Source organism: Ruditapes philippinarum, unplaced genomic scaffold (genome assembly GCF_026571515.1).
Source record: "Ruditapes philippinarum isolate M1 unplaced genomic scaffold, ASM2657151v2 ctg6347_1_1_1_1, whole genome shotgun sequence".
In the NCBI taxonomy this organism is placed as follows: domain Eukaryota; kingdom Metazoa; phylum Mollusca; class Bivalvia; order Venerida; family Veneridae; genus Ruditapes; species Ruditapes philippinarum.
The window spans coordinates 5,182-17,967 of NW_026853147.1; the positions used below are offsets into that span (position 1 = coordinate 5,182).

Below are 12,786 nucleotides of genomic sequence, written 5' to 3' on the forward strand. Positions count from 1 at the left end.
GTCCATTAGCATGTATCTCGTCTATTCAAAAATAATTAAATTGACCAGGTTCGATGGGATACAAAAATATGTTATTTCGGGTGCGATGTTCGTGCGCTTAAACTTTCCGTAGGTTTCAACTTTCACAAGAAATCGCCAACAAAAACTACATTATCATGCAAATCTGACAAGAAATATATAAAAAGGAGAACTGATTCACTATAAAAAAAAACTCGCGTTCGAGGAAAATGTAAATAATAAGAATATAATGTCATGCTTTCTAGTTTGAGAAATCAAACGTTGACCTATGCACTTTAAGCTCGTAAATACAGATTTAACTTTCCGTCCCACAATTTCAACAAAATGTCCAGAAATATCGGCAGTGATTTGATATTATTAAGAATATGTTTGAATTGGAGCATTCAATAAGCGACAATAAGTGTTTATCTTTCTTTCTTTTTTGTAGATTCAAAGTGTTACATATCATCATTATGTTAATATGAAGGGGAGATCGAGTAAAAGAGAAACACCGAGCGACGTCCTCAATAATTTTAGCCTTCCTAAAATTTGAAAATATTCAGTGAAAAAAACAAAAACAATAGCATATTTTTCGCGGGAGAAAAATACCGCGTATTGTATATTTTATAGCTAAATGAGTAGGATTTACTGACGTCCTAATATGTAGGGAAATCATTTCTGAGAAATATATAAAATAGTTTAAAAGCATATTTAATAAAAACGAAGGTTATATGTGAATTAATGGAAGAAGTATTGTACTGTCAGTAAGTCTGTTTAGAATTATTCAAATGTTATCAAAAGTTTTATTGTTAATATATGAATTGAAGGAGTAATTTTAACAGTTAAGTTGCAAAATCTGGGTATACAAAAATTATCCTAAATACCATCAAGACAAATTTATCTCAAGGCTTAAAATTATATGTATGAGGTTACATATGCCTTACCGCCCTCTGTCAATGCCGCACCCGGAATCATCCATAAAAAGCGCGAGGCATTTTTGTTACGTCATACATTTCGTAAATTGTTGTTGACGTAATAAAGTTTTTTCGTCAGGAATCCATTTTCAAGAGTTATAAAGATTGTGATGTTGACAACTAAAATTGATGGGCCGTTCTTGAATTATGGATTTGGAACATACTGATTTATGATATGTTTCATGTACATATTTCATTTGCTAACCCAGATATAACTCCACAAATTGAACAATATGTTAATAATGAGACGAATTAACAGTTAAAAAAAATCTGGATCATCATTAGTGTAGGGGTCATGACATTTAGGAGTTTTGAAGATCTACGGAACTGGATAGAAACTGTCAAAGAAGGAATCTTCAGAATGCGAATTTGTTGTGACGTTTATAAAGATCTATTTCGAATTTTCATAGGGATTTTATTCAACTTAAAAGTAAGTGCAGTTCATGTGACTCGGTGTTCTTGTTGCTTATTTTTCATTTTTTTAAAAGTTTAACATCATGCATTGCAACTAAACTGTTACATCTTGTAGATCCAGCTTTGTAAAATAATTATGAAACGACCCCGAGAACCTCATGTATATTTTGGAAACATGACACGTGCTATCTCCCGTTCATCTTCAAATGAAGAGTACTTCGGCAATGGCTACGGAAAATAAACAACAGAGATTTTCCATAGGGAAATCAAAATTTGCTTTCACAAGAAAAGTAGACATTTTAGAGTAAAATCCTGAAATATCTCGAGGGTGACTTTTTATTAGTTTACAAAAATAGTTTAATTTTTATTCAATCTCGTTTTGTTAATTCATACCAGGCAAAAGTTCATTTCCATTTTCAATGGGACAGACTATAGTTTATTAATATGTTAAGCGTTCAAATGAAGTAAGCTAAACTAGTGTACGCCACTTAGTATTTACAGAAATCCCTCATGGTGGTTGAAATATGTTGTTTGTTGAATAGCAAATGCAATGCAAAGTGTTAGTTGTATTTTAAATATCTATGCTTTTCTAAGAATATTTTTTAAGTTTGATATTCATTTGATTAAGACAGGTCAGGAGTTTATGATGATACGACCTTAGTGATACTATATAAACTCATATTTTATGTTCTTTTTGCATAATTATTGTTTATTTTGTATATTTCTCTGATGTTGTGTTGCTAATTATCTCAATTAAAAATATCTCAAACATCTAAATGTATAAAAATGAAATTGGCAAAGAAAGTTCTATAGTTTGAAATGTCCTGTTATACATTATAATGGTGTTAAATTTATTTGGCATTATAAAAAAATAACAGTAGGTTTTGTATAATGTTTTTATTACATCAGAATGTACGCAGATTGGGAAAAAAGAATTTCAACACCAAATTTTGATACATAGGGCGAAAAAGATGCCATTGGGTTATTTAATATATTTGTATTTGTTTTGTATTATACGTTTTTAACATTTTCAACTGAATTTCCTACTCTTAAATTATTCTAAACATTATTCAAACTATTTTTACAATAATCACTAAACTGTTTTTTAACAGCCTTAATATGACATTGAGAAATGATGGTTTCGTGACAAAATCAATGTTTGTATATACATGCAATCAAAACATGAATTTGGCATCTTCTCCGCCCAATATATCACAATGCATGTTTATGTATAATAAAAGTGTTAATAATGTTCATACACAGTAATTAAAGGTAATCCTGCATAAATTGACAACTAACAAAGTAACAAGTGGAACAAACAATTGTCATCTATGTCCCCTCTCAACATGTATACATGTACATGTTTGTACATGTACAGGTATATTAACACAAGTCTGAAATCATAAAAGCATCATCAATTGTAACATGCTTCATTATTATTCCAATCAAACAGGCTGGGCAATCATGTGTATCATTACAAGATATATGTACAGCATTAAACAGGAATGCTTACACGTAATAAATACGTGACATAACATGTGACGTCAGAAAAATGACTCATATTTTATATCAATTCTCTTTTATAAGCATGTTTGAATGGAAATAAATATTAATGTTTCTATCATTATGTACAGGTTAAAGTTTATTAGTACATATTTACCAAATTTACCATTTTTTTTGTAAATACATACTAATAAATTTTAAACAGCTTAGTTTTTTAAAAATTATTTTAATAAACAGTCGATTTACTGGACTGATAAACAGTTAGCCGATTTCCCAAAGTTAATGTCTCATACTGCAATCCTATTACACTAAAAATTATCTCAAATATTAACATACTATAATGCTAGAAAAATTGATATTTATTTCATTATTTTATAATGCACCGTTTATCATTTAAGTGCTTTTTTCATTAAACACTTTAAAAAGCCTTTACAGGTCTTTGTGATCACATTTCTATGCATTTGAACTCAAACCGTGCTTAAATCTTGAACATTTGATATCGTTTCCTCATGAAACACTTAAGCAACTTTTAAAGAACAATATATATAGTACATCTAAGTAAATAAAAAGAGCAACAAAAATATTGGTTGATGAGAGATATTTAATATAAGATAATAAAATATAATTTATGTACTAAGCACAATAACAAAAACAACATACAAGTGATCAGAATATGATGTCAGAATAACATATATGCATTACCTCTTGTGCAGTGACAAGTTACCGTCATAAACAGAAATAATTAAAGAACGCTATCGAGTGTAAAGAAAATGCAATTAGAGTTCATAAAAATTAGTTTCAAGACTACATGTTAAAAAGATATATTTTCAAGTTATATGTTATTTGCCAGAAATGAGTTCAAAATTCAAGTACAAAGTTCCTAAAAAGAGTCCAAAATACTATCCTCGTCAATTTTTAAGGTTTTGTGTCTAACGACTTTCCATTTACTATGAAAAACTTGTCAAAAGCAAGGTCACTGACATCGATCTTTGACTAAAATCAATTAGAGAACACAAGAAATTCTTCTATAATGTATAGTACTAGAGTCTGTGTCAAATGGTACACAGGGATTTAACAGGACGGTGAAACAGTAACTTTTACCTTTGACTTAAATAGCTACCCGTTTCTCTTTGCCATGCAAGGTTTTGGCAAATTTAACCCATATTCGTTAAGTGCTTTTTTAAATTGTTATATTATTGAATGTCTTTCTTTTTTGGGAAAAATAAATGAAATGTAAGAATTTGCCATGGTAAATAAGACCTTTCCATGCATTTTCTGTATTTTGCTATGGCAAATTGCTTTGGTTATCTATCTATTGAGCGGTCGAAAACAAATTGTATACACAATTTCCCTTTAAAGAGGGCATAATAAAAAAATAAAATAGTAATTATAATGATGATGATGATGATAAGAATAATCATAAAACATATTTGTTAAAATAATAATATGCTAAACACGTATGTCAAGTTAATACAAATTGACAACTTAAAAAGGAACAAAACAAACTAAAACAATCCTGTTGCTATTGATAAATGATAATAAACAATATTATATCACGAAGAAAAGAATAAAACACACACATAAAACTATAAAAATGTAATATTATACTAATATATGGTATATATCAAAGTTTCGGGTCAAAGTACAACATAATGTGGTTCTTTCTAACACTAGAGGATATAAATCTCTTACATTACATAAACAAGATATAATATGTGAATGAAAAAATAAGACCAGAAAAAAATAATCTAGATTATACACATTATCTGACCATACTATTGAACCTAATAAAGGTCATATAGGGCTATCAATGTTTCGGGTCAAAGTACAACATAATCTGATTCTTTCCAACACAAGAGGATAAAGATCTCTTACATTACATAAACAAAATGTAATATGTGAATGAACAAAATATGCAAACAATAATAATCCAGAATGTGCACATAATCTGATCATACTATTGATATACCTAATACAAGATAATATCTCATGATAATTTGTTATTGTTTTACATATTTGTAAACATGTCAAAAATTATTCTATTATTACTAAGTAAGGAAATGATTCATAAACCAGTTTAAAACAGCAAAATAATGCTATTTATAATCTTAAAGTTACATAAAATAATTTTTTGTGCCTGACAAAAAAGTACTGGTATTTCATTACAAAATCAACCAGTCGTTATTTAATTAATTCATCATCTTTATTCTCTAATTAAAATGTTGTCCACATATTCGCAGTATACAAATATATATGTATAGCTTGTGCCCATGAAAACAACCCAGACGACCACGCAAAATATCAGTACTGAATATTCCAAAATTAATGTTTAATACAATAATCTTATATAGGAGATATAAGGAATAATCAAGGTTCCCCTAGGTAGGTCTATTTTGACTCATGAACAATTGATTCAACAACTTTTGTAGAGGTTTGCATGATTACATATATGTTTCTTGTAAAATAAATTTCTCAACATAATTGCATAATAGAAAACCTTTCAATTTTGACCCCAGGGCAACAATTTGAAAAACAAAGAGTAGAGATAAGAGCTCTAGCCCTTTGATTTTGATTTAAGTTCCTTTTGAAGATGTTTTATGGGTTTACTTTTACATACAATAGAAAATTCCCGAAAAGGCAAATTTTGACGTAAGGGCCATGTTTTGACCAATCTTGGAAGACATTTACCAGATGACGTTTCCTGTTAAATATCAAAGATCTAGCACTTTAGTTAAAATAATAAAAAAAATGTTTGGAGGCTTTATTACATATACATAACAATGTAGGAAATAAACAGCCCACAAACGCTTGGTGCAGGGCCAATTATAAACATTGAGATATTAAATTGAGGACATCTTGATGTGTTGTTTGATGAGAAGACTCTAGTGTAAATAGGTCTATGTTCCATTTTTGGAATGACAGGTTTACCTATCCTGATGTAACAATTTATACCTATCCTGATGTAACAATTTATTAAATAAGCAAATTATAACATGCTTAACACAATACAAACCAAACGCTTACCATCAAAGTTACACAGTTTACATATTTAGATTGTACAATTTAAAAACTCTGAAAACCGGACCCTGTCCGGACTTCACCTGGGATCCAGTTTTCAGAGGATTCCGGTTTTTAGAAATTTTATAATGTATTGATAATTATGAGGAGTTAAAATTACATCTATGACAATTTGAATCTTAACAATTTGCATTTATAATTTAGCGCCAGCTACATTTAATGACTTTTTTAATTATTCTTGAGTATGATACTAAATTATATTGGATAAGAACACAGGATTGAAACCTTTTTAATTGGACGAGGCGCTAGTCGAGTTTACTCTAGGTTTTGCAGCTTGGTACTTGTTCAAAACGTACAAACTGGTAGAACGTTATACTATGTATCTGGCGACCTGGGTTTGATTCCAGGACGGTGCACAGTCTTGACCTCCTCTCTGATATGTAAAAAGGTAATAGCAGTTTCTTGCGAAAAGATAGGCATCTAACTTACTTGTCAACTGCTTGACAGCCCGTCCAGAAACGTTGCAGTGGCTGAAATGTGCTCTGGTGAATTCAAAATGGCTTACTGCCATGATTTGGACGGTAAACAACAAAAACCTCAACCACTTGTTCGATAGAATCAAAAGTGGTGCTAGCCGTGTCTTATTAAGGTTTTGCAACAGTAGAATCAAAATTGTTCTTAACAATGTACGTAAAAAGACTTTATTTTATTCTTTTAACAGTTAAACAGAACTTTGTTACTTCAAGGACAATATAAATTGATATGATCTGTTAACCACGAAAATGAAATTGAGGATAGATGCAGTACAATATGCATTTGATTACTGAAACCGAGGCTAAGTTGATAAGATTGATTCTTTTTATGATTTCTATAATCTATTGGAACATAACATGGTTTAAACGTTGAAAGTACATTCGTTTTATTTCCGAAGGATACGTTAAATAATAACTAAATCTGTTTTCTTTCTGATTGTAGACACACATTCAAAAATATTCAATTTGTATAAAACAAAACTCGTAGTGTAATTAATACAAATTAAATTCTTTTTTTAAATTGCCCTGTAAAATACTACAAACACTAAATAAAGCTCACCATTAAACAGTAGAGTGTTCTTCCTTTTTATATTTCTAGCACATTCTAGTGAAAACATACATGTAATTCATAATATTACATCAAATTCATCTCTTCGATGTTTAGATATGACATTTTTTACATTGTTCGATCGAAACCTATTTCAATTTCACACTTAAATTGTTTGTTGGAGATTTTAAAGTATTATTTAAATGAAATAAGATACTCTGGATAAGCCTGTGTATCGTGGAAGACAATAAACATTGCTGGTGAATTTATATTATTAGAAACTGAATCATACAAAGCAGTGTTTCCTGGTCCACCTTTGCTTGGTGGTAGACGCATTCCCGACCTGCCTTGAGTAAATTCCCCTGTTAGAACTCGACAGTAATACAATCTTTTTATGCCTGTTAGGTCTGGAGGAGCACAACGGGCCTGGCAAGAATAATTTGCATTCACTGCAAAATATACACCATCTCCATATGTTGTCGCTGAAATTACAATTAAAATGAAACAGGGTTTCTCTATTGACATTTTAAACAGAACAATCACTAAGCTCTATTGAAAGTTTTAAACAAAAGATTTAAACAAAACAATCTCTAAGGTAACAGTCTCTGTCATCTAGAAAATGGCAGCAAATTATACTTTGTATAGAATTCAATAGTAGTTTATTTAGCAAAAAAGTTTAACTTGTAGTATAAAAGTTCTTTTTATTTTTATTAGATATCTTATGTACTCTAAATAGTTTCAGATCATATGATTATATATGAATGTATACTTATGAGTGGTTATAGTTTCTTACTTCAAATCACTTGTCTCACACTACTACGGGTTTCAATCATGTCAAGGACTTTGGATTCTTTCATGTGATGCAGCTATCCCTCTAGCTCAAGGAATGCCAGTGGTTCTACTCAGGTGCCACAATTAAGCTTAAAATGCACAAAGTGGCACCTGAGGTCTCCCTCAAACAATAAAGCTGGTAAGATTCTGACCAACCTTTACTGAGGGTCAGTGCAGCATAAAAATTTAACAATACAAGCGTGTTTACTTAAACATACCATTTTTGCCACAATAACTCCTGTTAAATCCATGAGCATTGATATTTTCAACTGTTTCTGCTGCTGTACCATGCCATAACAAGCTCTCATTTGTTATATAAGCTGGATTCTGATCCGCTAGTTGTTTTTTCTTTGCCTCGTACTGTGACCATAAAGTCTTGTTCTGAATACGCTCAATCTGTAAGTTCAAAATATCATCACAAATTATAGAAACATTATACAATGCCTAAAATTATTTTTAATTAAATCTTGTAAGCTGTGCAGATGTTCTTTTTTCATGTCAAACAAATGAATGAATGAAAATGTCATACATCAGTAATGTCCCAGTCAAATATTCACGGATTACGCCACGGAAGAGCTACGGTCTAATCGTTCACGGATTACTACGGAAATGTGAAATTCCGTTGTCCGCTACGGTTCCAGTACGGAAACACAACGGTATGAGTACAAAGTTCGAAGGATTTACCGCCAAAATGTAGTTAAAAGCCCCGGGAGAGACACGCATTGTTATGGACCGACACGGTTGGACGAACCAGGACGAATGCACTACGGATACGCTACGTTCTGCTACGGTATAAGCACGGGTTAGTACGAATAAGCACGGTCTGATACGGATAATAACAAATCGCCACGGATCTATACGGACCTATTATATCCGTCCACAACCTCTTGCATGCTCATTTTCAAAATGCCTAACAAGAAAATAACATATAGAAAACGAATTGTAGAGTTCAATTATTCTGGCGGAGAGGATTCGGCTTCATCGCGTCCGACCCCCGAGACATATCAGGTCCGATTCAAGTGAATTTCTTGTAGGACGCCTGATCCTCGACAACAAGTTCGGCCATGAGAGTCTTATATTGGCCATGAAGTGTCAGGAGACACTACGTTTCATGTACATATTTACTCCAATTTCACAATCCAATGTTTTGTAAAATATGAAACCTTAAATGTTATTCTATTACTAATGCATTGTAGTACAATATTAATATATTTCACACCTCTATGCATGTCATCAAGCAGCTTGATTACTGCCTCCGCATTCTGCGCCATATCAATATACAGTTGCAGCCAGTTAATGGCAAATATCTTTTATTGAATGTTCATGATTATGTTCTCAACATGAAAACGCAAATATTCTGTTTTCAACAAGAAGGTAGTATTTATACCCTTGAAAAAGTACATGATTCTTAATTTATCCGTACTAAACAGTGGTGGACCGTACCATTCCGTACCGTTTCATGCTGCAACGCAATAAACCGTATAAGACCGTGCTAATCCCTGCATCCCCGTAGTATAACGTATTACAATCGTGGCATTCCGTGACAATGCCGTATTTATCCGTATTAAAACCTTAGCTTATACGTAGGGTTACCGTACACATACGTAGTTCTCCGTATTAAACCGGGAAAATCCTTCACAAGCTGGGACCTACGAATCAGTACAGACCAGTACGTATCAGTACGGGTTAAAACGGACTAGAAGGGATACGCTACGATTGATTTTTCCGTAGCAAATTTTTGTGCATGTTCAAAAATTTTCAAGGATCGCTACGGATATACAAGAACTACTACGATTGATTATGACTACACTACGGAGAGCTACTGACCAGTACATGTAGCTATGGACGATGCCGGAATTAATCCGTTGCTCTTCCGTGGTCGTATTCCGTGAATATGTGACCGGGGTAAATTATAAGGCAATGCATGCAAAATTTCCTTGACTAACAAAATTGCTTCAGAATAACTTTGAAGTAATGTCAACATTTGATTTCCTACAAACTAATTTGAGAATAAGACAATTAATTGAAACATTCCTACCAACCTGGCATCATAACCCATAGAGAGCATTCATTTTGAGGACACAAACTCAGTTTTTTTGGACTTAACTATTTTCAGATCTGTGAGGTAATATTGGCAATTTCGTACAGACTTCTTTCATACAAGTAGATTGATGTTCTTTCTAAGAAGGAATAAGCTAAATTTTATGACAATTCAACCATCAGTTTTGTCTGTTATAAATAGATCTGATTACTAAGTCCTACAAATATTCCTCAAATTATTTGTTCTTAGGAAACTTTGAAAATGGTTTTAGCAAACAAAAAAATGATGCTTCTTCAACAACTGTTTATTCTTAATATATACTCATGGGTTTATGATAGGAAATAATTAATATGTTTTTTCATTGCAGGTCAGCCAACAGACCTAAATACAGTTTCTCACTTTCACATAAATGAAAATAACCGCAAATTATTGCGCATGTAAACGTACAAACATCGTAATTGTAAAATTGGCATAAAGCAGTAGAGGAGTTGCATAAAAGGCAAAACCATTTTTTTTTATTTTACAGAAGTTAGAAAAACAAACAACTGGCAACCGAAATGCAGAATATATAATAGATCACCCATAACACTTCATAGTCAGGTGAGCAAAAATGATAACCTACTGTATATTATTTGACATTTTTATGAAACAAGAGGGGCCAAAATGGCCATGGCTCGCTCACCCGAGAAATATGTCAGAAGGTCAAAATGTAACCTATTTTCATCCCAGAAGCACAATTTGGAAACAAGAGACAGCTAAATCTGAACAATTTTGTGGTCACCAAGGAAAATTTTGTGTTAAACTATTTCCAAATTGAACAAGTGGTTTAGATGTTTAAATATTGTTGTTTTCTAATTTTAGCTCTAGCAGCCATTTTATTAAACGGTTCAGCCTGTCACTAAGTGAGAGGTGAGCTAATAAAAATATGACAGAAAAAGAGAAGGTACTGTCGAACTCTATCCCCTTGGGGGAGCCAATTTTGACCCTAAGGATTTTATTTCCACAATATTGGTAGACATTCACTAGAACATGTTCCATGCCAAATATCTAAGCTCTACCTCTTTTGGATTTTCACAAGAAGATTTTTTTTTAATTTTACTATATACATATGAGGATAATCAATGACCCCTGGGGCAAGGCCAATTTTGATCCTAGGGCTTTTATTTGGAGAAACTTGGTAGACATATCAAGAACATGTATTATGCCAAATATCTAAGCTCTAGCTCTTTTGGATATCCACAAAAAATGTTTTTAATATATGCATGTATATATAAGGAAAATGATCCCCTGGGGCGGGGCCAATTTTGACCCTAGGGCTTTTATTTGAACAATCTTTGTAAACATGCACTAGGAGATGTTTCATGCCAAATATCTAAGCTCTATCTTTCTTGGATTTTCACAAGAAGATTTTTTTAGTTTTTACTTAATACATATAAGGGGAATTATTGACCCCTGGGGCCCGACAAATTTTGACCCTAGGGCACTGATTCGAACAATTTTGGTAGACATCCACTAGAACATGTTTCATGGCAAATATCTAAGCTTAACCTCTTTTTAATTTTCATAAGAAGATTTTTTTAGGTTTTACTATATACATATAAGGAATATCTCTGACCCATTGGGCCGGGCCAATCTTGACCCTAGGGCATTTATTTGAACAGTCTTGGTAGACATTCACTAGAAGATGTTTCATGACAAATATCTAAGCTCTACCTCGTTTTGATTTTCACAAGAAGATTTTTAAGTTTTTACTATATACAAATAAGGAAAATCAATGACCCCTGGGGCGGGGCCAATTTGACCATGGGGCTTTTGTTTGAACAAACTTGGTAGACATCTACTAGAAAATGTTGCATACCAAATACCTAAGCTGTACCACTTTAGGTTTTTTTACAAGAGATTTTTGAGATTTTTGTAAAATAATCTTTCGGTTGCCATGGCAACTATGGTTCTTTATGGAATTTAATAAAACAACTTTGGTAGAGCTTCATGCAAGATACATCCCTGCAAAGTTTTAACAAAATAGGCCATGAAATTGTTAACGGACGCACGCACGGACGATGGACGACGGACAATGGGCCATCACAAAAGCTTACCTTGAGGACATTGTCCTCAAATGAGCTGAAATAAAATTTGCAAATTAAAATTTCAGAAGTTTTTAGACATTAACATTTTGTGCGTTTAGATTTAAGAAAATACCTAATCCTTCTTTGCATAAAATCTACTCACCACAAACATCACAAATCCCAGAAATATTTATCACTTCAACTCAATATATGTTATGCATGCAATAAAGGCCTGATAGTTTTTTTATATATCTAACATATACATGTATATTTAGTATTCGATGCATATCATAGAAAGAAGATTAAAAAAAAGAAAATCATCTCTAAAGTATTTAGACTCCTTTCGATAGCAAGTTTACCAGTACATTTTGCCTGTCACCTGCCACTTTTAATCAGCAAGTTTACAGACATTGCAACTTACTTATACTTTGGTAATAGGTAGAAAATTCTATATATCAAATGTATACCTGTTTATACGTAAACATTGTTATTGAGGCAACAGGTGTAGTTCTAGACAACAATTGGACTCAATTATTTTGCACCAAGATTTGTATTGTTTTTTTCCCGATTTTTTTTCTTCTGATAAACAGACAATTAAAATAAAAACAGACACAGCAGAACATGAGGTCGGATATCTAGGTTAGCTTCTCAAATTTCTTTTAAACAAGTTAGAGATGCCTAACTAACAGAATTTTAATATTGAGCCACTCCGGTCAGTTGTGTGGTAGTTGAGTTGGTCACTGCTGCCTTGGTGTTTAGTTATGTCCATTTGTAAAGGGAAATATGTTGGGCAAACTGAAATAAGATCAAAAAAGACAGAAAATGGTTGAATTTGGGGAGTTGTTCAGATAGTCATGAAGGA

The 12,786-nt window shown here is 32.2% G+C and overlaps 1 protein-coding gene across 2 annotated transcripts in view; it reads right to left on the reverse strand.

The window, feature by feature from the left end:
- Positions 1 to 3,471: 3,471 nt before the first annotated feature.
- Positions 3,472 to 12,786, reverse strand: part of LOC132734976 (protein mono-ADP-ribosyltransferase PARP14-like) — a 52,904-nt gene continuing 43,589 nt past the window's right edge. Inside the window, exons 15-16 of one of the 2 annotated variants that reach the window (XM_060721886.1) lie at positions 8,036 to 8,213; positions 3,472 to 7,468 (exon numbers count right to left, since the gene is read on the reverse strand). In XM_060721886.1, the coding sequence (XP_060577869.1) occupies positions 7,182 to 7,468; positions 8,036 to 8,213 (465 nt within the window). In that variant the 3' untranslated portion in view covers positions 3,472 to 7,181. Of the gene's footprint in view, positions 7,469 to 8,035; positions 8,214 to 12,786 lie in introns of those variants that run through there. The other variant, XM_060721893.1, reaches the window with a different exon arrangement.